The 26,159-nt window shown below is 49.7% G+C and overlaps 1 protein-coding gene across 12 annotated transcripts in view; it reads left to right on the top strand.

Annotated features, from left to right (window-relative positions):
* The window catches only part of LOC140410628 (dystrobrevin beta), a 964,620-nt gene that overhangs the window by 907,069 nt on the left and 31,392 nt on the right, over positions 1-26,159 (top strand). For 10 of the 12 annotated variants that reach the window (XM_072498957.1, XM_072498958.1, XM_072498965.1 and 7 more), the window contains one exon: positions 19,762-19,821. In XM_072498957.1, the coding sequence (XP_072355058.1) occupies positions 19,762-19,821 (60 nt within the window). The remainder of the gene's footprint in view (positions 1-19,761; positions 19,822-26,159) is intronic. The other 2 variants (XM_072498959.1, XM_072498964.1) reach the window with 1 other exon arrangement.

Raw genomic sequence — 26,159 nt, 5'->3', positions numbered from 1 at the left:
TTTGTTATAAGGGATCATTTTAAAAAAAATATTTATTCAGCGAATTGAAAGGATTCACACAAGACCAGCATTTACTGCCTATCTTTAATTGCCATTGAGATGGTGGTGATGAGCTGCCTTCTTGAACTGTTACAGTCCATGTGGTGTAGGTACACCCATAATGTTGTTAGGGAAGGTGTTCCAGGCTTTTGACCCAGCAGTGGGTCAAAATAATGTAATTGAAGAAATATAAATGTAATTAATGGATTTTATTATGAATGAATGTTTTCTTTTTAAAAGTCAGGTCTGTAGTTGATACCTGAAATTTTATTTTATTTTATTTCAGCATGGATTCTGAGATGGATAGTGGGTCAGTTGGCACAGTTGATCTAAGGGCAAAGATTGCTGGTTGGGGTAATGGATTACCATGAGTTGGCACCATGTTGGCGTAAGTGCTAGAAATGGACTTCTGGTGGCGGCATGTAGGAGGAGGTCGCACATTGGAGGGCTCCTGCTTGAGGCTTGATTTTTTAGAATTTAATGCCTGGTCCCAAGGGCAATTTTTGGCTAAATAAGTACAGGAAGACATAAGGAAGAAAGATGTCCAAAACCCAAAGGAAAGCTGCCGTGAAGAAGGGGGCAAATGAAGGTTAGCCGTCGAGTGGAAGGGTCGGCTCAGCAACTGGAAGGATGGCGGAGGCTGGGTCGCTGGGCGGGGCAGCACTGTTCACGGCAGAAAAGATGACCAAGGAGATGGTCGTGGAACTTGAAAAACAGTTCACAAAGCACATGGAGATGATGAGGAAGGAGATGGTGGCAGTATTGAAGGTGCTGGTGGAGGAGGCGATTGCCCCGGTGAGGGCGGCGGTATCGAGAGTATCGGCCGAGGTGTGGGAGCAGGGTGAGACACTGAAGGAAGTGGAAGAGGCATTGTCGCAACACAATGAATGATCAACTCACCTCGATGGGTAAGGAGCTACAGAGGGTGGTGGAGGCCAACTAGCGTTTGTGAGCCAAAATAGAGGACTTGGAAAACAGATCTAGGCGGCAAAATCTGAGGATCGTGGGTCTGCCCGAAGGGGTGGAGGGCCCGAGGTCGACGGAGTATTTTGCCAAGATGTTGGCGGAGCTGTTGGGGGAGGGGGAAGATCCCTCTTGGTACGAACTGGATCAGGCTCATAGGGCGTGGAGGCCTATACCAAAGGCGAATGAGCCGCCAAGAGCAGTGACTATTTGTTTCCGTAGGTACAGAGTGAAGGAGAAGGTCCTGTGTTGGGCAAAGCAGAAGCAGGAGGTGCAGTGGGCTGGAGCTGGTATACATATATATCAGGACTTTACGTATATATCAGTGGAATTGGCGAGGAGGCGGGCGGCCTTCGGCCGAGTGAAGACGGCACTGTGCGGTGCACAGCAGGGTGCGGTGCGGCATAGTGTATCCAGCTAAGTTGAGGGTGACCTACAAATCCAAAAGACTTTAATTTTGAGACGGTGGAAGTGGTGGAGGTGTTTGTGAAGGCAGAAGGACTGGGGCAGAATTGAGAAATGGGATTGAGGATTGGTCTTGCACTGAGGGTAGGGGGTTTGTAGGAGTGTATGTAGCTTTATTTTTTCACTGCATGTTGGTACATATACTAAATGAGTCGACGCTGTCTATTTGGACAAGGTAATAGTTGGGATTTTCTTTTGCAATGATGGTTCTTTGGGGTTTGTGTATTTTACACTGGGTTGTGTGTCAAAGGGGATTTCTCTGTTTTCCTGGGACCGGGCAGGGGGGAGGGGATTGGAGGGGGGTGGGGCAGGGGCCTCCACACTGGCTGGTTTAAGCGGGCCAGTGAACGGGAGTGAGGTGGGGGGGAGGGGCTGCGGCCATCAGAGCCTGGTGGAACATGTTTCGATGAGCCTAGGAGGGGTGAAAAATTGGGGGAGGGGACCGATACTGGGTGAGGTGTTTTCGAGAGGAAGTGGAGGGGAGGAGTCTGGGAGGGGGTGGGGGGGTTCTACAATTCATAGGTGTCATCCATTGTACACTTTCGGGGATTGGATGGTATTGAATATTAGCATAGAGGGGGTGTTGGGGGTGGTGGACTATATATATTAATGGTGACTATGGGCGATTCCTGATTCCTTTTTGTTTTTTGTTTGATGTTTATGTTGTCACGCGGGCTGTTATTTGGGTGTCAGTTGGAGGATGGGATTGTTGTTAATAAGGGGATTGACATTGTATTTGTTACCATTTACTGTTTGTTGGTGGGAGTAAGTTTTGAAAAAAGTGAAAAAGGAGAAAAAAAAGTATTTTTCAAAAAAATAAGTGCTAGAAAGGACCATGGGGTGGATGGGTGACAGATGTTGGCCTGGAGGGTATGGGTGTATGCAGAGGGTCTGCGATTTGTTTGCAGGGTATGAGAGGCCATGGTGATGGATGGAAGGGTATAGGTTGGCACGGATGGGACGGGGAATTGTTTGAGGGGTGAGGGATGAAGGGTCGTTTTTCATTTTTTCTGTTTAAAAAAAAAAACTTTGATTAATTACTGATGCACAGAAGCAGGTCTTCTGCCTAGCCTGTCTCTGATCCCAGCAGCCTCCACAATTGTTCCGGTGTCACCCAGCCTAACTCAGAAAATAGACCACACCCTGGAACGAAAGTCTGTCGTTTGGTTAGATATTTTTAGAAGTCGAGTTTGTTGAGCTACGATTCTCATGACGTTGTGCACCTGGCGCGCGGATGAAAAATCTAGGCCTGCGAGTTACTTCTGCCAAAAAAAACTATTTTCCAGTTGGATTGCGTTACAACAGTTACTTCCTCAATGAGTTTCAAATATAATTTTTAAACCTTTTGCAACGTACCAGGTTATTTTTTAGAGCCTATACAAGGTCTGTAGGTCAGAGCCCTTGGAGGAAACTCGCAATGCTGATGAACTGATTTGGGACACGACCATTTTTGTGGTTGGGCCCTGCTTCACGTGTGCTGTTTTTAAAAAGTATCATAGAAAGATTGTAGAAACTCAAGTTCTTCCAACTGAACTTAGTGCTTAAAGTTCAGCCACCATTTGCACTGGTTACTCTGACATCTAAGGAATTATGCCAAGTAAACCAACACAATCGAGTGGAAATTCCAGGCCAATACATTCATCTTACTCCAGTCCCGTGAGAAACTAAATATTTTCTGTTATCAAGCTGTATGCCTGGTGAATTTTAATTGTTTATTTCCTCTAGTTAACAACTCACTGCTAAAATTCTTCATTGGCTTCCCATCCATCCACAACCACTAATTGTTGAAAAGGTAGTAGACTTGATGAGTGACTTCCTTTCAACAATAATCTGGTTTACCTCAAACAGACTGGACTCCTGCCAGTTGAAGCTGCTCACTAATTTGTTTCTGTTTTCTTTTGTTCTGTGATTCTTTTTTCTTCTGTTGTATATCCCTATCGCCTTTGCCTTTGCTTTTCTGTTTATTTATCCTCTTTCTGAATTTACTCATTGCTATTTTATTTACTTTTGTAGTCTCCTTTACATAGAAACGTACATAGAAAATAGAAGCAGGAGGAGGCCATTCAGCCCTTCGAACCTGCTCCGCCATTCATTATGATCATGGCTGATCATCAAGTTCAATACCCTGATCCCACGTCCTCCCCTCCTCCCCCCCCCCCCCCTCCCCCCTTTACCATTCCAAAGTTTTTTTTCTTGAAATGTTCTTGTTGCTTCGCTGTCTCTCCAAATTTGCTTACACCCTGTCAGTTGTTCTTAGTTTTTCAAGCTGTGTTTTTCATTCCTTCCCGCAATAACCTGACTAATCTGTTGTCTTTCTGCTTATCCCCTAAGGTATAGTGGTAATTGGCTAGAGTAAACAAAAAATAAATAAACAGCATGTTACACAGTCACCAAATCAGGCTGTTCTTGGTGCCATGTGAGAGTACCTTTAAGACATGGATGTTTAAGCAATGTACCTTTAAGAAAACAGTGATGTCAGAGAATGGGTGGAGTTGAGCAGTTCAGCCATTTTGAAGTTTTCAGTTTGGAGGAACAGAGCTTGGGGAGTGTCTGTGTTTGCAGTGAGTTGGATTTGCTGTAATCTCTGCCATGAAAGACTATCTCTGGAACATTTGGGTTATTTAAACTCATAATAGTAAAGCCTTTAACCTGATGTGATTCTGTTTAAAGGTGTTAAGTCTCTTGGAAGTTTGAAGAAACATTTTGAGGGATTATTTACTGTTGTAATATTTTCTGAGTTATCTTTGAAATAAGGGGTGTTAAGAGATCCAATGTTAATTTAAGATGTTAAGTTGAGTTCATGAAATAAACATTGTTTTGTGTTTAAAAACCCACGTGTCCATAATTGTAATCCCACACCTCGGGAACAAGCCGTGTGCTCGGAAAAGCAACAAATACATTAAAGGGGGAGGTTGGTTGAACTCCATAATACATTTTGGGGTTCTGAAAACGCCTCGCCCATAACAATGGGAAGATCCAGACTGCATTGTACTCAATTCATTTTATTATTTCACAGGAGATGAGTGTCACTGGCATGGCCTGCGTTTCTTGCCTGTCCCTTTAGAAAGTGATACTGAGACACCTCCTTGAACAGCTGTAGGCAATCAGATATTGGCACACCCACGATGCTGTTGGGAAGAATGTTCTGTTGTCTTGCCGTTGCAAAGATGCACACACAATATTTGGTGACTTAACTAGAATGATGATTTATTGATGAACACGTGGAAAGATAATAAACAGAATACTATACAGACTAGGTTACTTATTGAGTTCTCTGAACTCTCCTGGAACTACCCTATGTGCGCCTGTCCTATTGTACGCCTTCCTACCAACTGGTGAGTGTCCCATATCATGTGACCGATGTCTGACGCCACCAGCTGGCTGGAGGTCGCATTGCTAACTATGTACAATACTATTCACAGGCACATCACCACATATTCCAGTATTTTACCCTAGCAAAGTGATATAGTTACAGTCTGGGATGGTGTATGGCTTTGAGGGAACTTGCAGGTGGTGGTATTGCCATGCATCCACTGCCCTTGTCCTTTTAGGCAGTAGTGGTAGTGGATTGGGAAGTACTATGGAAGGAAGCTTGGTGAGTCGCTGTGGTGCAACTTGTGGATGATTCACTGATCTGATTGTCAGTTCAGCCTAATGGATTTCCACATGTGGTGAACGAGGAGAAAATAGAAAAATAATTTTTCATCTTGGGATATTTTTCTTGTTCATATTTGATGCAGTTCACATTCGGGATGTGCCTCACTGTATGAGAATGGAAGAAACTCTATTCTTCTAGCTATTTACTCGCACACCACTGTCTGAGGCTGAAGTATTCTTTTTGCAACCTTGGCGGCCTATTTGACCCTGAGATGAGCTTTCAATGCATATTAGCTGGCCATCTACTTCCAGCTCTATAACATTGCTCGTCTGCACCCTTGTCTCAATTCACCTGCTGCTGAAGCCATCAGTGGTGCCTTTAGACTTGGTTATTCGAAGGCTCTCCTGGCTGACCACAAAACTTCCATAAACATGAGTGATGCACGATCAATTGCACAGAGACTAGAGTTGAATACAACTGAGGCTTTATTACTCTAAGATATGTGGCCTCCTACAGCAGCTGGCGAAATGGCTGCTGTATAGGGAGCACACATATTTATACTCCGCCTATTGGGCGGAGCCAGCAGGCAGGGACTACCCCCATACCTGTAGTACAGGGCCTTACCACACATCTCCTAATATATACAACAGTGGTGATTACCACATTCACCCCCTGTTAAAATTGAGTCCGGCAGGGGTGGTGGAGAACTATATACAGAGCAAGTTTAATATACAGAAGCGAAAAAATTTTTTATTTCTGAAGTCCAGTACAAGGTGGATTGATAGTCCCGAACCAATTATAGATTTAGCCGGTCCGGGGCCTTGATGTGGCACTGGGAGCGACGCAGTGGTGGCGGCGATTCCGGTTTTGGTCTGGTCCTCGGTGACTCCAGGAACATTCCAAAACCCTCTTCATCCTCTGGCGTGGGCAGGGGGAGGACGGATGGTCCTGGGGGGGTTGCTGCTGGGTGCGCTGGAGGAGGTGGGGGTGGAGCCCGGCCAGAGGGGTGTGTGTGTGTGGAACCTGCTGGTGCCAGGTCCCTGAGGGAGACCGTATACTGGCGGTCGTCAGGGTACGCTACGTAGGCATACTGTGGGTTAGCGTGGAGTAACTGCACCTTTCAACCAACGGGTCCGCCTTGTGGAGTCGGACATGCCTACAGACGAGTACGGGTCCTGGAGCTGCGAGCCAAGTCGGGAGCGACACCCTGGATGTAGACTTCCTGGGGAAGGCAAAGAGACGTTCATGGGGTGTATCGTTAGTGGCGGTGCACAGTAGCGACCAAATGGCGTGCAGTGCATTGGGGAGGACCTCCTTCAGCGGGAGGCCGGGAGAATTGTGGACCGTAGGGCCAGTTGGACGGCCCTCCAGACCGTCCCGTTCTCCCTCTCCACCTGCCCGTTTCCCCGGGGGTTATAGCTGGTCGTCCTGCTGGAGGCAATACCCTTGCTGAGCAGGAACTGGCGCAGCTCATCACTCATGAATGAGGATCCCCTGTCACTGTGGATGTAGGCGGGGAAGCCGAACAGAGCGAAGATTGTGTTGAGGGCTTTGATGACGGTGGCAGACGTCATATCGGGGCATGGGATGGCGAAGGGGAATCTGGAGTATTCCTCGACCACACTGAGGAAATACGTGTTACAGTCGGTGGAGGGGAGGGGCCCTTTGAAATCCACGCTGAGACGTTCAAGGGGTGGGAGGCCTTCACCAGGCTCGCACGGTCCGGCTGGTAGAAGTACGGTTTGCACTCCGCACAGACCTGGCAGCCCCTGGTGATGGCCCTGACTTCCTCGACGGAATATGGCAGATTGCGGGACTTTATGAAATGGTACAACCGTGTGACTCCCGGGTGACAAAGGTTATCGTGCAGGGTCCGGAGTCGGGCCACCTGTGCGCTGGCACATGTACCTCGGGATAGGGCATCTGGGGGCTCATTGAGCTTGCCGGGGCGATACAAAACCTCGTAGTTGTAGGTGGAGAGCTCAATCCTCCACCTCAAGATGTTATCATTTTTGATCTTACCCCGCTGTGTGTTATTGAACATGAAGGCTACCGACCGTTGGTCAGTAAGGAGAGTGAATCTCCTGCCGGCCAGGTAAGGCCTCCAATGCCGCACAGCTTCAACGATAGCTTGGGCCTCCTTTTTTGACAGATGAGTGCCGAATTTCGGAGGCATGAAGGGTGCGGGAAAAGAATGCCATGGCCCTGCCTGCCTGATTGAGGGTGGTGGCTAGGGCGACATCTGATGCGTCGCTCTCCACTTGAAAGGGCAGCATCTCGTCTACTGCGTGCATCGCGGCCTTGGCGATATCGGCTCTAATACGGTTGAAGGCATGTTGAGCGTCGGCCGTCGGGGAAAAGGGTGGACTGGATGAGTGGGCGGGCCTTGTCCGCGTAGTTTGGGACCCACTGGGCGTAGTATGAAAAGAACCCCAGGCAGCGTTTGAGGGCCTTGGGGCAGTGGGGAAGGGCTCCATGAAGGGGGCGCATGTGGTCGGTATCGGGCTCTATGTTCTGGACCGCAAAGCCGAGAATAGCTAAGCGGTTCGTGCTGAATACGCACTTCTCCTTGTTATAGGTGAGGTTTAGGAGAGTGGCGGTGTGGAGAGATTTGGCAAGGTTGGCATCGTGGTCCTGCTGATCATGGCCGCAGATGGTGACATTGTCTAGGTACGGGAATGTGGCCCGCAACCCGTACCGGTCGACCATTCGGTCCATCTCCCTTTGGAAGATCGAGACCCCGTTGGTGACGCCGAAGGGAATCCTGAGAAAATGGTAGAAGCGGCCATCTGCCTCGAAGGCAGTGTATGGGCGGTCCGCCTTACGGATGGGGAGCTGGTGGTAGGCGGATTTGAGATCTACAGTTGTGAAGACCCGGTACTGTGCAATCTGATTGACCATATCAGATATGCGTAGGAGGGGGTACACGTCGAGCTGTGTGTACCTATTGATGGTCTGGCTGTAGTCCACGACCATTCTGTGTTTCTCCCAGTTTTCACCACTACCACTCGGGCTCTCCAGGGGTTGTTCCCAAAGCAGCCGCTGGACCTGATGAAGGTCCTGTCCTGGGTACTGTACCGTCTGCTCCTGGTGGCGACGGGTTTGCGATCCGGGGTTAGGTTTGCGAATAGGGAAGGTGGGACGACCTTTAGGGCCGCGAGGCCGCACACAGTAAGGGGTGGTAGGAGACCGCCGAATTTCAAGGTTAGGCTCTGGAGGTTACACTGGAAGTCCAGGCCGAGTAGCAGGGCAGCGCAGAGGTTGGGGAGGACGTAGAGGCGGAAGCCGCTGAATTCTATGCCCTGGGCCGTGAGTGTGACTATACAGTAACCCCGTATCGCCACGGAGTGGGATCCGGAGGCCAGGGAGATTCTTTGATTGGCGGGGTGTACTGCAAGGAAACAGCGCCTTACCGTATCTGAATGGATGTAGCTTTCGGTGCTCCCGGAGTCGAGCAGGCAGGAGATCTCGTGCCCATCGATCTTCATGCTTGTCGAGGCGGTGGCTAGATTGTGCGGGCGAGACTGGTCGATCGTGATCGTGGCTGGTCATCGCTGGTGTCGAACGATGGGGTGCCTGGGGGGCACGGGTCCTGTGCCGTGGGGAAGACAAGCTGGCGGCGCCTGGTGATCTTGGGGTGGACAAGATGGCGGCGCCCATGGGCCGCAAGTGGCGGGGGTTGAAAAAGATGGCGGCGCCCATGGGCCGCGCGTGGTCCGAGCAGGGGAAGATGGCGGCACCCACTTGCTGCGCGTGGTCCGAGAAGGGGAAGGTGGCGGCGCCCACTGGCCGTGTGTGGTCTGAGGGGGAGAAGATGGCGCGCCCACTGGCCGCGCGTGGTCTGAGGGGGAGATGATGGCGGCGCCCACTGGTCGCGCGTGGTCCGTGGAGATGAAGATGGTGGCGCCCATTGTCTGTACGCGAGGGGGGTCGGGGCAATAGCGGCGACTGAGCGGGCCTGGCACACCGCAGCGAAGTGCCCCTTCTTGCCGCAGGCCTTGCAAAGGGCGGTGCAGGCCAGGCAGCGTTGGAGGGGGTATTTCTGTTGCCCGCAGAAGTAACATTGGGGGCCCCCGGGGTTGGCTGGCTGGCGCGTGGCACAGGCGTATTGACTGGGTGAGGCCCCCGGTGGGGCAGCCGTCTGCGGAGTCCACGATGCGTATGAGGGGTGGGCAGCGCGGCTGGGGGTGTTGGCCTGAATATTGCGCGAGGCGACCGTCATCGATAGCGCCAGTTTTTTTGTTGCTGCGAGGTCGAGCGTGGCCCCCTCTAAAAGTCGCTGGCACATGAGGTCTGACCCTATCCCCGTAACGAAGGCGTCCCGCGTGAGGAGGTTCGATTGTTCTGTGGCCGTGACTTCCTGACAGTCACAGTCTCTGACCAGAGGAATCAAAGCACGCCAGAAATCTTCTACGGACTCACCAGGGAGTTGACTGCGAGTACAGAGTACGTGTCTGGCGAAGAGCATGTTCGTCTGCTGGTGCGTAATTCTCTTTCAGTAGCGCCATGGCTTCGTCGTAGTTCGGCATGTCCTGGATAAGAGGAAAGACGTTGGAGCTCAGCCGCGAGTAGAGTATCTGGATCTTCTGAGCTTCCGAGATTGGGTCTGGTGCAGACCTGATGTAAGCTTCGAAACAAGCTAGCCAGTGTTGCAAGTCCTTTTTGGCGTCGCTTGATTGCGGATCCAGCTACAGGCGATCCGGCTTGATGCAGAGGTCCATCTTCTGAAAATCTTAGAGTAATAAATTGATGCACGATCAATTGCACAGAGACGAGAGTTGAATACAACTGAGGCTTTATTACTCTAAGATGTGTGGCCTCCTGCAGCAGCTAGCGAAATGGCTGCTGTATAGGGAGCCCACATATTTATACTCCGCCTACTGGGCGGAGCCAGCAGGCAGGGTCTACCCCCGTATCTGTAGTACAGGGCCTTACCACACATCTCCTAATATATACAACAGTGGTGATTACCACACTGAGCTCATCTAAAATTCTGCTACCCATGTCCTAACTCACACAAAGTCCCCATTCATTCACCATCCCTGTCCTGACTAACCTATATTGGCCCCTGGTCCAGCAACTGCTTCATTTTAAAATTTGCATCCTTGTTCTCACATTCTTCCCTATTTCTGTAACCTCCTCCAGTCCTACAACTTGTCAAACTCTCTTCACCCTCCAACTCTGGCTTGTGACACATCCTAGACTGCGAAACCATTAGCAGCCAGCTTTCAGCTGAAAAAGATCAGGAGCATCTGCGTTGACCCCCGTCTACCTCTACCCATTTAAGAAACTCCTTAAAATTTACTTCTTTGACCAAGTTTTTGGTCACCTGTTCTAATATCTCCCTATGTAGGCATTGCCAATTGTTGGATAATGCTTTTGTGAATCACTATGAGACATTTTACTTCATCAAAAGCACTATATAAATGTAAATATCTGCTATTGTTGGAAGAGAAAGTGAATGAGTAGAGCCACGTTTTTCATGGAAGGATATATGGCCCAAAAACGATTCATCTGAATCAGTAGAAGCACAATCATTCCAATTCCAATTTGACCATTTTACAACAAAGTGAGGCCTTGTGGAAGAAATAGTCTGCTAGCACTTGAACTTTGGTGCATATGAACCTTGTAAATTCTTCTTAAACTTCATAACAATGGAGGATTGTTATAGTTTAGGCTATCTACTCGCAGATGAGAAGCCATGATCGTATTGAATGGCGGAGCAGGCTCGAGGGGCTGAATTGCCTGCTCCTGCTCCTAGTTCTTATGTTCTTTTGTTTTGTTTGTAACAATAAACTAATTTCTATGAGTAGGCAGAGCCTCCTGTGAACCTTAAAGTGTGTTACTTGCAGTGAATGGCACAGCTTGTCATTAAAATTAATAATCAGCCCTTAATGTTGTTGTGCATTGGAAATTAGGTGGGCCATTCACCAAATGTCTTGTTTTCAAAAAATAGCAAATGCTGCACCGTCGGATCAGTGTATACAAACTAAAACGAATAGCTTTGCAGGTAAAATAATAAACTGAAGCTGCATGTCAGCAAGGTATTGCAATTTATAAAAGCAATAAAGCTAGAATCAGTTCACTTAAAGTAATCGCAGAGAATGCTGAGCCCGCCATCTGTGAAGGGAACTGATAAGTTGACATTTTGGGTTTTGGACCTTTGTCAAAATTTCAACGGACTGCAATTCCCTTTACAAAATGAATTTCTCTCACAGTTTGAAAACTGACAGGACTTTTGGATCAAACATTTTTTCGTGACGTTTGGATCTCCAGTTAAATTTTAAGACATGAAAGCTAAGCTTTTTCTGGACTAAAAGAGTTAGAAGCCTCTGAAGCTAGATCTGTTATCCTTGATTCATGAAATAATAGTGGGGGATGTTGCATATCCTATTAATGTGCAGATGTTCACGTCTAATTCATATTTCCCTTAAATGTTAATGTTTTGACCATATATTAGCACCAAAAATAAAACTGCTGTATATGAACTGATTCATAGAACTGTACCTTGCTTGTATCGAGCAGACAACCAAGTTTCAGGCTCCATTTTGAAATTTGGTAAAGAAGGGGAGTGTCCATTTTCCCTCTGGCTATTCTCAAATAGAACAAAATGAAACCCAGAAATGTCTCTGTTTGTCACAGAATTAAAACTCTGTTTTAATCATAAGGACAAAGATATTTTCTAATATCCCTGTATTATTGGTAGTTTTAAGCCAGTAAATGGTGCTGTGTTTAAACATGCATATATCCTGCTTTTCATGATTAGAGAACAGCACAAAGTCAGCATCCTAAATTCACGCTGTATGCTCGCAATACTCCAGAAATAGTACCAGTATCAGCACTTCAAAAAATATATATAGTCTGAGAAACCGGATGCAGGATTAGGCCCTTTTGGCAGGATACAGCCAAGAAAAAAAGGATCAAACCTACAATCTTCTAATCCATAGTCAGACACGCTATCTATGCACTGTGCCATTGGCCTTGTGACAAGTGAAACTGTGCCATTGTGTGTGTGAAATCTGGCAGTAATGACTGTGTTGAAAATAGGGCAACAATTATGTTAGAACACATGTTTTTCATTACAAAAGAAAATTATTAAATAGTTACTATTCTGGATAAATAGTAAATCACACACACATACATATAAGGGAAAAAACAGTGATGCAGTCGTGTGACTGTTGCCAGTCAATATTAACATGTTGTATGACATAATTGTGCGCTGGCCTTTGTTTCTTTGCAGATTAATGTTTTCCTTATTTCTGAAGTGCAGCTGGGCAAAATTAGAGAAGGGAAACGAACAGCTTTAATCAGAAGTATCATGATATACAAACATGCAACCAATGAACACTCAGAATAGGACACAACCAATGGGCAGTCAGGACACTCAGAGGTGGCATCACCACAAGGGGGCATGACATAAACACTATAAAAGGGATGAGGCACTCACACCCTGCCTCTTTCCACAGACAGACATCTGGAGAGTTAGACAGGGTTGATCAGCAGCATCACACCCCAGCACGTGACTTAGAGCAAGCTGGTACAGTTAGCACTCCCAATTCCGACAGCGGCACATCAGAAGTGTGCAACACCGAATGCATGACTCTGATCCAGGCAGTGTGACGGATCCAGATGATGAATACCTGGACAACACTTACCGACTGGGCTTTATTACTAAATGCGAATACGCCACACTGGACACATCGCGAGTCCAATCAATCCTGGCCGTGGATTCCGAGGACGAATAACATGCAGTGATGAAGGTCAACCACTGCCCCATCCAGTTCAAACTGGACACCGGTGTCCCCGCCAACCTGATTTCGCAGGTGGATTTCAAGAGAATCAAGAAGCTCCCCACAATCCTTCCAGCTGCCTGCAAACTCCTGGACTACAATGGAAACACAATCAAGGCACTGGGGTCCTGCCACCTGCAGGTGTCCAGCCGACACACACAAGAAAGCTTACACTTCGAGATTGTTTTATCCAGACAGGGCGTCCCTGCTAGGTGCGCACGCCTGCAAGCAACTGAACCTCATTCAATGGGTCTACACCATGACGCCGTCCCATTCGGATCTTCAGGCCAGCATCGACGACATCCTAACCCAGTACCCAGATGTATTTAGCGGGATGGGCATGCTGCCGTACGAGTACAAGATTCTACTGTGCGGCCTGATGCCAAGCCAGTGGTCCACGCACCACGACGTGTCCCTGCTCCACTGAGAGAGCGCCTGAAGGCAGAGCTCACGAGTCTACAACAAAAAGGCGTAATCTCCAAGGTCACTGAACCAACCGACTGGGTCAGCTCGATGTTGTGCGTAAAGAAGCCTTCGGGGGACCTACGCATCTGCATTGACCCCAAGGATCTAAAGAAAAACATTATGCGGGAACATTACCCCATCCCGAAGAGAGAAGAAATCACGAGTGAGATGGCACACACGTACTTCTTCACAAAACTGGATGCATCCCAAGAATTTTGGCAAATCCAACTTGAAGAATCCAGCAGAAGGCTCTGCACCTTCAACACGCCTTTTGGCAGATTCTGCTACAACCGAATGCCATTTGGCATCGTCTCGACATCAGAGATTTTCCATTGCATCATGGAACAGATGATGGAGGGAATAGAAGGGGTTCGTGTCTACGTTGACGATATCATAATCTGGTCCACAACCCTAGAGGAACATGTGTCGCGACTCAAGAAAGTATTCCGACGCATACATGAACATGGCCTCAAGCTAAACAGGTCCAAGTGCTGTTTTGGGACATCCACGCTGAAGTTCCTGGGCGATCAGATTTTGCGACACGGTGTGCGCCCCGACACAGACAAAATTAAAGCCATCGAGGCAATGAAAGTACCCGAGGACAAGAAGGCAGTACTGCGTTTCTTGGGAATGGTCAATTTCCTTGGCAAGTTCATCCTGAATTTGGCCACACACCACGGCCCTACGCAACCTGGTGAAATAATCAACCGCCTTTGAGTGGAAGGCGGAGCACCGAACAGAGTGGCTGGAGCTGAAAGCCAAGCTCACCACTGCACCCGTCCTTGCATTCTTTGACCCAGACCGAGAGACCAAGATATCCACAGATGCGAGTCAGGATGGCATTGGGGCGGTGTTGCTTCAAAGAGATGACATGTCATCCTGGGTACCAGTAGCATTCGCGACATGGGCAATGGCACCCACTGAGACCAGATATGCGCAGATAGAGAAGGAGTGTTTAGGTCTTCTCACCGGCATCCTCAAATTTCATGATTATGTCTGCGGCTTGCCAACATTTACTGTTGAGACGGATCATAGGCCTCTGGTCCACATCATCCAAAAGGACCTGAACAAAATGACGCCTCATTTGCAGAGAATTCTGCTCAAACTCCGGAGGTATGATTTCAATTTGGTGTACACACCTGGCAAGGAGCTCATCATCACCGATGCATTGTTCCACTCCGTCAACTCACCCAGTGAACCACTGGAGATCATCCAGCACATTGAATTGCAGGTACAACTGTGTGCAAACACTCTCCTGGCAACAGATGAGAAGAATGTTCTCATCCGAGAAGAGACGGCCAAAGATCCCCTGTTACAGCGAGTCATCCACAACCTCAGCAATGGCTGGCAGAAAGGGCAATGCCCTCAATTCTACATCGTCAAGGACGACCTGACGCTGATCAACGTCATCCTGCTCAAGCTGGACAGGATAGTCATCCTGCTACGTCTCCAGAGCACGGTGCTGCGGCAGATTCATGAGGGACACCTGGGCATAGAAAAGTGCAGACGCAGGATTCGGCAAGCTGTCTACAGGCCCGGCATCAACCAGGACATCATGGACATGGTCCTGAACTGCGAAACCTGTCAGAGGTTCCAACCAGCGCAGAGCAAGGAGACGCTCCAACCACATGACCTAGAGACCTCTCCGTGGTCCAAGGTTGGCATTGACCATTCCACGCGAATGGTCGTGACTATATATTAAACATCGATTGCTTTTCGAACTATCCTGAGGTGCTGAAGCTGCCAGACCTCATGGACCGTCAACAAAGCGTGTAGAGACATTCTCACGGCATGTCATCCCAAACACCATCATGAGCGACAATGGCCCGTGCTTCTACAGTCCAGAATGCCCATGTTTGCCAAGAGCTATAATTTCAGGCATGTCACCTCCAGTCCGCACTATCCGCAGTCCAATGGCAAAGTCGAAAAAGGGGTGCACATTGTTAAGCAGCTCATCTGCAAGGCCGCGGACCCTGCTTCCGACATACACCTTGCACTACTTGCGTACCGAGCTACTCCCTTGTCCAGTGTGTTGCCAGCTCAACTCCTGATGAACAGGGACCTGTGGACGACGCTTCCAGCCATACACCTGCTCAATCTTGATCACCTCCCGGTGCTGCAGAAGATGCAGCAACTTCGCGTCAGCCAGAAGCAGGGCTATGACGCACATGCCACTGATCTGGACGTGCTATCCACGGCCGACACGGTCAGGATCAAGATACCGGATGGTGGGTGGTCTGCTCCGGCTGTCGTTGTTCGACAGGCCGTGTCCAGATCCTATGTCATACGTATGGCTGATGGCTCCATTGTGCGAAGGAATCGAAGGGAACTGCGAAAGGTTGCTTGCCCACAACCACTTTCCCCTCCATTTCCAATGTCGAATTGTCACCTCCAGACACCTCGAACCACGAGGCCACCAGTCGTGCCTCCCACTCGCCTGTCAAGACACCGTCATCCCCTCCACCACCTCTCCAGCGGTCGACGAGGATCAGACGCAAGCCTTAGAGACTGGACTTATGAGCATTTGTTTTATTTGTTCTGTTCTGTATTCCTCAGTCAGTCACGTTAGACAAACACATTCACATGTATATACGTCTAAAAAAAGGGGAAATGTCATGATACGCAAACATGCAACCAATGAACACTCAGAATAGGACACAACCAATGGGCAGTCAGGACACTCAGAGGTGGCATCACCACAAGGGGGCATGACATAAACACTATAAAAGGGATGAGGCACTCACACTCTGCCTCTTTCCACAGACAGACATCTAGAGAGTTAGACAGGGTTGATCAGCAGCATCACACCCCAGCACGTGGCTTAGAGCAAGCTGGTACAGTTAGACTGAGTTACTACAGTTAGATTAGCAGAGAGTTAAACTCATTTGAGAAGTGTGTTAATAGTTCAATAAACACGTTGAACTCATTTCAGAGTCTGGAGCATCCTTTAGTTAAGACTGCATCAAGTAGCAGCCTGTGTTATCCGAAGCAGCATAACACAACAAGAAGCAGATTTTGGTTTGGCGATGTGAGTTACCAGTCATTTTTTATCTAATATTACGTGGCTTTTTCCTACCTGGCCAGTGGCCAAGAAATAAATTTATTTGCATCTGTAGAAACTGAGAGATTTAATCAAGGAATAATTTGAAGGAGACTGAAATTGTGCAGGCCGTATAAATCAGTTCCAGCATATTTTCCATTCTGCTCTGTGCTTTAAGTAACTCTTAAGATGTCTGTATCAAAACTGAAACATTTTATCTAAGTTATATCGTTTTGGCTTCATATTCTTATTGCAGTAAGTGATGATTTGAATATCATTGCTTTGACTTTACACTTTCATTGCAGTAACTGATGATTAGAACAATGCGTCACTCCCAACAAAAGGCAAAGGCCTATTTAAATACAACTGCTGCAGGATCAATAGTGTTTCTGAACAGGGGCAGGATTTTCCCTGCAGGCTTCAAGAGCCCAACCTCAGGGTTAAATGGGAGTCAGCAGCTTATACTATGTGGGAAACAGTCACCAGGCTCTGATTGTCGCTGAATTAGCCAATCAGCGGCCAGACATTGCGGGCACACCAAGCCGGAGGATCAATCGGAGGCGCTTCAGTACTGAGGAAGCAGAAGCTTGCCTTTCCAAATAAGAGAGAGAGGGCGCGATCGTTGCTATTTCAGTTCCCAGCCACCCGAAGCTGCACTTATCGGCATTTCCGACGAGCAGAGCTCCTCGGTGCAGGAAGAGATCGGGACACCATTTTTAAATGGCGCCTCGGTCTCGCGACCCCTGACGCCCCAACTTGCCTTTTGGGGGAGGGTCCTTTAACCCCACCATATAAGTAGCAGGGCACCCCGGGGCCTGATCCCCGACCTGGGCAAACATCAGCTTGGCACCTTGACACTGCCAGCCTGGCACCCTGGCAGTGCCACCTGGATGCCCAGGCAGTGTCACCTAGGTGCCCTAGCAGTGCCAGGGTGGCTAGGCTAGCAGTGCCAAGGTTCTCTAGTGGCACCAGTGTGCTAGCCTGCCCAAAGGCCAACCACCCGGGGCCTGAGCTCGCCTAGGAGACCCCCCCCCCCCCCGCCCTCCATGCCTTGGTATGCCAGGTCCCTGTTTGTGGGGATCAGTACTCATCATTGCTGGGCTGGGGCCTCCTAGGCGAGGCCGAGAGATGCCGTTGTTCGACCCAATGTCAGCATGGCTAAGTGGGTTTTTAAACTCAACCACGCAAGAATGGGCGGTACCCAGATTGTGACTTTTTGCGAGATCTGATAGCCGAACGACCATCAGGAATCCCGGGAGAAGTCGTTTTGCGAGATCTGATAGCCTAACGACCATCAGGAATCCCAGGAGAGACTTTCACGCTGGTCGATGCGGTGGCCAGGTTGTGCGGACGAGACTGGTTGATTGTCACTGAGGCGAGCCGTGGTCGGTCGTCGCTGGCGTCAGATGATTGCGACCCTGGGGGGCCCAGGTCCTGGAATGCTGTCGGTGTCCATGCCCCGTGGGGGAGACAAAATGGCGGCGCCTGAAAATCCTGCGGGGGACAAAATGGCAAAACTAAGTTTCAGCACAAAAATAAACTGCACTACAATAAGCTTGTCAAAGTGAGCTATAAAAAGTGGGATAAACCTGCGTCTTTGGAATGGAAGCAGCTGTTGTTTACCCTTTCAGGTACAATATCCAAACAAGATTAATTCATACTGTACACATGCAGTGCTGCCATAGTATGAAGTGGATTGGTGGCCAAGTTCTAATACATACAATAAGCCCTTCAGAATTAAATAGTGGGAGATATCCTCGGTACATTAGATATGATGAAACCTCAAGTCTGTTCTTTTATAAATATTGTTACAACTGAGCTCCACCTACCTCAGAGCAGGAAATCTTCTCCACTGGTCCACTAATAGTTGCTGAACCAATGCTTGAAAGCTCCATCATTTTATCAATTTTAATGCTTTTATTAAACATCTTAAAAGTATCTCAGCACAGTATCTACTTGAAGAAACATAAGGGCCGTGATCTACCAGCCTCTTCGCGCCCGACTCGGGCCTCTCGCAAGATTTAATGGCCTCATTACGCCTCACGAGATTGCATATTCAAGTGTGCAGTCAGGCTGACTTGAATATGTTCATGCTGGAGTTACCCAAGGCGCAGGATCTAATGCCCGAGCGACCGCCATTTATCACTGGTCTCCACCAATGTGGACCAGGCGTACCGGCACTTGGGATGATCTCCCAGGTGATCGGGGACCCCCAGGTGGTTGTGCTCTGTGCTGGGTGGTACCCTGGCACCCCAATGCCACCTGGCAATGCACCCCTGGCAATGTCACCGGGGTGCCACCCTGGCACTGCAGACTGGCAGGGGCACTGCCAGCGTGCCAGGCTGGTAGTGCCAAGGTATCTGGGTGATATCTTGCTCATGCCGCAGATCAGACCCGAGGTTGCCCTGCCCTTATGAGGTGGGGTGCGGGGGCTCAAGGACCCTCATTGGTATGTTTGGTCATTGGTCGGGGTCCAGAGGTCATGGCAGGGGGTTCAAAGATGGCGCCCCAATCTCTACCTGCTCATTCATAGAATTTACAGTGCAGAAGGAGGCCATTGGGCCCATCAAGTCTGCACCGGAAAGACCAACCCACCTAAGGCTACACCTTAAAAGTATCTCAGCACAGTACCTATTTGAAGAAACATAAGGGCCGTGATCTACCAGCCTCCACCCTATCCCCACAACCCAGTAACCCACATAACCTTCTTTTTTAAACATATGGGCAATTTAGTATGACCAATCCACTTAACCTGCACATCTTTGGACTGTGGGAGGAAACCGGATCACCCGGAGGAAACCCATGCAGACACGGAGAGAACGTTAAGACTCCGCACAGGCAGTGGCCCAAGCTGGGAATCGAACCTGGGACTCTGGAGCTGTGAAGCAACTGTGCTAACCAATGTGCTACCATGCTGCCCTAGTTAGTGCAGGAAATGTGACTAAGTGCAGTCACGGCAGGGCGTTCATCGCCGAGGTCCAGAAATGAAGCAGAGTCCCATTTAATAGCAGGGTCATAAGAACAGGAGTAGGCTGTTCCATCCTAGAATCTGTCTCCCCATTCAATGAGATCATGGCTGATCTGTGACCTAACTCCACATACCTGCCTTTGGCCAATATCCCTAAATATCTTTGCTTAATAAAAACGTATCTATCTCAGACTCGGGTCGTTCTCGGTGCTGCCGAAAAAGTACCTGGATGAGCACTTGGCAAGTCATAACATTCAAGGTTGTGGGCCAAGTGCTGCCAAATAGGATTAGGTAGGCAGGTCAGGTGTTTTTCACGTGTCGGTGCTGACATGATGGGCCGAAGAGCCTATTCTGTGATTCTGTGGTTCAGAGCTATTTTCACTGTCTAGGTAACTTGCAGAGTACTGTTACTTAGCAGGCCTTTTTTTTTCAGCAGATGAAGGATGTGAGGATGAGGAAGAAGCAGAGAAACTGCAGAATGGAAAAGAAAAGAGTGAGTACATCAAATATATATATACATACAAGTATAATTGGGCTGTTCTTGAGGCTTTTCCATTACTATAATTTTTTTAATGTTTTATTAACTTGGTGTTATGTAGAAAGTTGATATTCAACTGTCCCAATGAGCAGGTAGCAGCAGGGGAATGATGAATAATGCCTAACCATAACTGGATTTCTAGCTGAAACTGACTAGACAAATTATCAGCACAGGAAGAGACCATCCAGCCAATGACATCTGTGCCAACTCTTTACTGGGGCACAAATGCAAAGGTCAAATCTGTTTGTACCCATCTTCAACCACAAGTTGGATTATCCTCCTGAGATCCCCATCATCCTAGAAGCCCATTTTTCCGCCTATTCGATTCACTGCTTATGCATAGTGCAGCAACAATACCTGACAAAGGGGAAGATTCCCCAGTTATCTTTTTCCACAAAAGCAAGACAAATCCAACCCAGCCAACTTGCATCCCATCGGTCTACACTCACCCACCAGCAAAATAATGGAAGATGTTGTTGACAGTGCTATCAAGCGGTACTTCTATTTTATTTCTTCACGGGATGTAAGCATCACTAGCTCGGCCAGCATTGGTTGCTCATCCCATTGCCCTTGAGAAGATGGTAACAAGCTACCTTCTTAAATCATCTGATGATGGCACACCCACGGAGCTGATTAGAAAGGGAGTTCCAGGATTTTGACCCAACGGAAATTAAGGAATGACAATATAGTTCCAAGTCAGGTTCGTGAGGGGCTTGGATGGGAACTTGAAGGTGACTGCCCTTGTCCTTCTAAGACCAGGAGGAGAATGCAGGTTTGCAAGGTTCTGTGGTAGCTTGGGCCAGCTCTCCCAATTTGTGGCACTAGTTCACAGATGTCAATAAGGAGGACTTTGCAGATTGCATGAATGCATTAATAGTCCAGTTTTATTTGCTTTTGACTTTGCTGTAGTAGTTTGATACAACTGAGTGACTTAACAAGTCATCTCAGAGGGCAGTCAAGAGTGAAGCACATTGCTGTGGGTCTGGGGTCACCTGAAGGTCAGACCAGGTAAAGACAGCAGATTCCCTTCACTACATTCAAAGGGCATTAATGAACCAGATGAGTTTTGATGGCAATCAGTCATGTGACTGAATTCCAGATTTATTTATTAATTGATTTAAATTCCACCAGCTAGCAAGGTGGGATTTGAACCAATGTCCCCAGACCATTAGCCGGGCTCTGGATCACTAGTCCAGTAACATTAAAATTACAGCACCATCTCCGTCCTACTTAACAATAACTGATCACCAATGCCAGGTTTGGATCTGTCAGGAACATTTGGCCCCAGATCTCATTGCAGCCTTGGTTCAAATCTGGACAAAAGTGTTGAACTCGAGGTGAAGTGAGAGTGACTGCCTTTGTCATCAAGGTAGCATTGATCCTGTATGGAATCAAGGAACCCTAGTAAAATCAAAGTTATTGGGAGTCAACACTGGCTGGAATCATGCTAAGCACTGTTCCTCAGTGATAGTACCCTAGGCCCAGCCATCTTCAGTTGCTTCAATGTCCTTTCTTCCATCATGAGGTCAAATGTGGGGATGTCCTTTGTTGATTGCAAAATGTTCAGTTCCATTTGCAACTCCTCGGATAACAAAGCCATTTGTGGACACACAGAAAGACCTGGATAACATTAGAGCCATGGCTGGTGGATAACATTTGTATCACACTAAGTGCCAAATGACTACCTCTAATGAGAGAAAGTCGAATAAACGTAACGTTCAAAGACATTACGATTGTTGAATCCCACACTGTTGACATTGTGAGGGTCACCATTGACCATAAGCTAATTGGACCAGCACATAGGAACGGGTCAGAGACTGGTTATTCTACAATGCGTGACTCACCATCTGAGTCTCCGAAGCCTCTCCATCATCTGCATGTCCCAGTTTAGGATATGATGAAATACTCTCCACCTGCCTGGTTTAGTGAAGCTCGACCATCCAAGACATGTCAGCCTGCTTGATTGGCACACCATCCACCACCTTAAATATTCACTTGCTCCACAAGCAGTTCACTATGGCTGTAGTGTGCCCCATCTACACGATGCATTGCAGCAACTCACCAAGACTTCTTCAGAACTACCTTCCATACTGCAACCTCTACCACCTTTAAGTTGCCTTCCAACTCGCACACTATCCTTATTTACAGATCTATCACTGTTCCTTCATTGTCAAAATTCTGGAACTCCCTCCCTAACAGCACTGTGGAAGCTGTTCCACTGTGCAGACTTCTACAGTGCAAGAAAATGATTCACCAGTGCCTTCTCAAAGGCAATTATGTTTGGTCCATATATGCTGACATTGCCAGTGATGCTCACATCATGTGGATTTCAAAAGACAAAGTAAGCTTTGCTCTATTTCCATAGAACAATGTTTCTCTACTTCAAATGTGTTATGTTCTTGTACAGAGACAAATACTGAGTCGGCGTTCTGAATAGATCGAGGCATATTTACGATGGCTTGTATCTTCATGTCATCAGGCTCTATTCCTTGACCAGATAATCTGTCTGTGGTAGTATGTATTGGGGGTCATGTGGGACTGGAAGCCCTAATGTCATTCATTGGCTGACAGATCCCGGGTCCTGGTTGGCCATTGACCTCAAGCTCCGCCCTGAAGGCGGAGTATAAGAAGCCGGAGTCTTCCCCCGCAGGCCAGTTTATTATCGAGCTGCGGGGGAACAGACACGCTTAATAAAGCCTCATCGACTTCACTCTATTCGTCTCATGGAGTCTTTGTGCGCTACAATTTATTAAGCGTGCCTAAAAAAAAAAAGGACTATGGAGCTCAGGATCATTCCGGAATGCCTGAGGATCAGCCCCCACGCAGTGAACGCGGCAGCAGCCTTCAAGCACTGGCAGACTTGCTTCGAGGCCTACCTCAGAACGACCACAGGCCGAGTCTCAGAAGACCAAAAACTGCAGGTCCTGCACTCGAGGGTGAGCACGGAGATTTTCTCCCTCATCAAAGACTCGGACGATTTCCAGACGGCCTTCGCATCACTGAAAAGTCTCTACGTTCGCCCAGTTAACCAAATCTACGCTCGCTACCAGCTCGCGACGAGACGGCAAGCTCCTGGAGAATCGATGGACGAGTTCTACGCCGCGCTGCTGATTTTGGGACGAGCCTGCAGCTGCCCGTCGGTAAACGCAAACGAACACACGGACATGTTAATGCGCGACGCTTTTGTGGCAGGTATGCAATCCTCCCAAATCCGCCAAAGACTTCTAGAAAAAGAGTCGCTAGGACTCTCAGAGGCACGGGCCCGAGCAGCCTCCCTGGACGTGGCCGTGCGTAATACCCGCGCCTACGGCCCCGACCGCGCGGCAACCCATTGGGCCCCTTACGTACCCGTCGCGGCAAACCCCCTACCCCCCCCCCCCCCCCCACAGGCTTGCGCGTTCCAAACGCCGAGTCGCACCGGGGGCGCCCGCTGTTATTTCTGCGGCCAGGCAAAACACCCCCGGCAGCGCTGCCCGGCCCGCGCAGCTATCTGCAAAAGTTGCGGGGAAAAGGGCCATTATGCGGTTGTGTGCCGGTCCCGCGAGGTCGCCGCTGTCCCGGGAGCACAGGGAGCCCTGCAAGCAGTTTACGCTCCCCAACCCCCCCAGCACGCCATGTGCGACCCGCAGGCGCAGCCGCTCTGGGTCCCGACCACCGCGGTCCCGGGAGAACTGGGAGCCCTGCACGCCGCCTACGCCCCCCAACCCCCCTCCCCGCAGCCCATGTATGACCCGCCGCCGGCGCTACCGCTTTGGGTCCCGGCCAACACTCTCCACGGAGAGGAGGGAGTTTTCCGCGTCCCTAACGCCACCCTAACCCCCACCGCGCGCCCCACGCCTGACCCGCCGGCGCCACCTACTTGGGCCCCGACCACCGCTGTCCCCGGTGAGGGAGCCCCGCGCGGTCCTAGCGCTTGCGGCCCTAGCGCTCGCGGTGAGGGAGCTCCGCGCGGTCCTAGCGCTCGCGGTCCTATCGCTCACAGTCCTAGCGCTCCCCAGCCCCCCCAGCACACCATGTGCGACCCGCAGACGCCGGCATTTTGGGTCCCGGCCACCACGAGGGGAGGAGGGGCGCCGATGTGCGACCCGCAGACGCCGCCATTTTGGGTCCCGGCCACCACGAGGGGAGGAGGGGCGCCGCCATCTTGGACCGCCCCAGACCTGTACGACGCGTGGGGGCAGCCATTTTGTCCACCCCCGCCGCCATCTTGTGACCCCCCAGCCACGTGCGATGTATGGGGGCGGCCATTTTGTTCATCCCCGACGCCATCTTGGACGGCAACAACGGACCCCACTCCACTACTACAACCACGGCTCGCTTCGATTACGCTTGATCAAGCTCGGCCCCGGACACTCCAGACGACGACGACAACGGTACTAATAAACAGCCACGAGAAGCCATGCCTAGTCGACTCCGGGAGCACGGAAAGCTTTATACACCCCGACACGGTAAGACGCTGTTCCTTAACCACCTATCCCAGCGCACAAAAGATTTGCCTAGCTGCAGGATCCCACTCCGTACAGATCCAGGGATTCTGCATAGTTACCCTAACGGTGCAGGGGAGGGAGTTCAAAAACTACAAACTTAACGTCCTTCCCCAACTCTGTGCCCCCACCTTGCTGGGATTAGATTTCCAATGCAATCTACAGAGCCTTACGTTCAAATTCGGTGGCCCCATACCCCCACTCACTATCTGCGGCCTCGCTACCCTCAAGGTGCAACCCCCGTCCTTGTTTGCGAACCTCACCCCGGATTGCAAACCCGTCGCCACTAGGAGCAGACGGTACAGCGCCCAGGACCGGACCGTCATTCGGTCCGAAGTCCAGCGGCTACTAAAGGAGGGCATAATCCAGGCCAGCAATAGTCCCTGGAGAGCGCAGGTGGTAGTAGTGAAGACAGGGGAGAAACAAAGGATGGTCATTGACTATAGCCAGACCATCAACAGGTACACACAACTAGACGAGTACCCTCTCCCCCGCATATCCGACATGGTCAATCGGATTGCCCAATATAAAGTCTTATCCACCGTGGACCTCAAGTCCGCCTACCATCAGTTCCCCATCCGCCCAAGTGACCGCAAGTACACAGCCTTCGAGGCAGACGGGCGATTATACCACTTCCTACGGGTCCCTTTTGGCGTCACAAACGGGGTCTCGGTCTTCCAACGGGAGATGGACCGAATGGTTGATCAACATGGGTTGCGGGCCATGTTCCCGTATCTCAACAATGTAACCATCTGCGGCCACGATCAGCAGGACCACGACGCCAACCTCCAAAAATTCCTCCAGACCGCCAAAGCCTTGAACCTCACGTACAACGAGGACAAGTGCGTTTTTAGCACCGACCGGCTAGCCATTCTGGGCTACATAGTGTGCAATGGGATAATAGGCCCCGACCCCGAACGTATGCGTGCACTCATGGAATTTCCCCTCCCGCACTGCCCAAAAGCCCTGAAACGCTGCTTGGGGTTCTTTTCGTACTACGCCCAGTGGGTCCCCCAGTACGCAGACAAGGCCCGCCCCCTAATACAGACCACGACCTTCCCTCTGTCGACAGAGGCTTGCCAGGCCTTCAGCCGCATCAAAGCGGATATCGCAAAGGCCACGATGCGCGCCATCGACGAGTCCCTCCCCTTCCAGGTCGAGAGCGACGCCTTCGACGTAGCTCTAGCGGCCACCCTTAACCAAGCGGGCAGACCCGTGGCCTTTTTCTCCCGGACCCTCCACGCCTCAGAAATCCGCCACTCTTCAGTAGAAAAGGAAGCGCAAGCCATAGTGGAAGCTGTGTGACATTGGAGGCATTACCTGGCCGGCAGGAGATTCACTCTCCTCACGGACCAACGGTCGGTAGCCTTCATGTTCGATAATGCACAGCGGGGCAAAATCAAAAACGACAAAATCTTAAGGTGGAGGATCGAGCTCTCCACCTTCAACTATGAGATTTTGTATCGTCCCGGAAAGCTGAACGAGCCGTCCGATGCCCTATCCCGCGGCACATGTGCCAACGCACAAATTAACCGCCTCCAAACCCTCCACAAGGACCTCTGCCACCCGGGGGTCACTCGGTTTTACCACTTCATCAAGTCCCGCAATCTCCCATACTCTTTAGAGGAGGTCCGTACAGTCACAAGGGACTGCCACATCTGCGCGGAATGCAAGCCGCATTTTTTCAGGCCAGATGGAGCGCACCTGATTAAGGCTTCCCACCCCTTTGAACGCCTCAGTCTCGATTTCAAAGGGCCCCTCCCCTCCACCGACCGCAATGCATATTTTCTTAATGTAGTGGACGAATAC

Source organism: Scyliorhinus torazame, chromosome 4, assembly GCF_047496885.1.
Source record: "Scyliorhinus torazame isolate Kashiwa2021f chromosome 4, sScyTor2.1, whole genome shotgun sequence".
Classification (NCBI taxonomy): domain Eukaryota; kingdom Metazoa; phylum Chordata; class Chondrichthyes; order Carcharhiniformes; family Scyliorhinidae; genus Scyliorhinus; species Scyliorhinus torazame.
The sequence above is the reverse complement of the archived record's forward strand: the minus strand, read 5'-3'. Positions and strand labels throughout refer to the sequence as shown.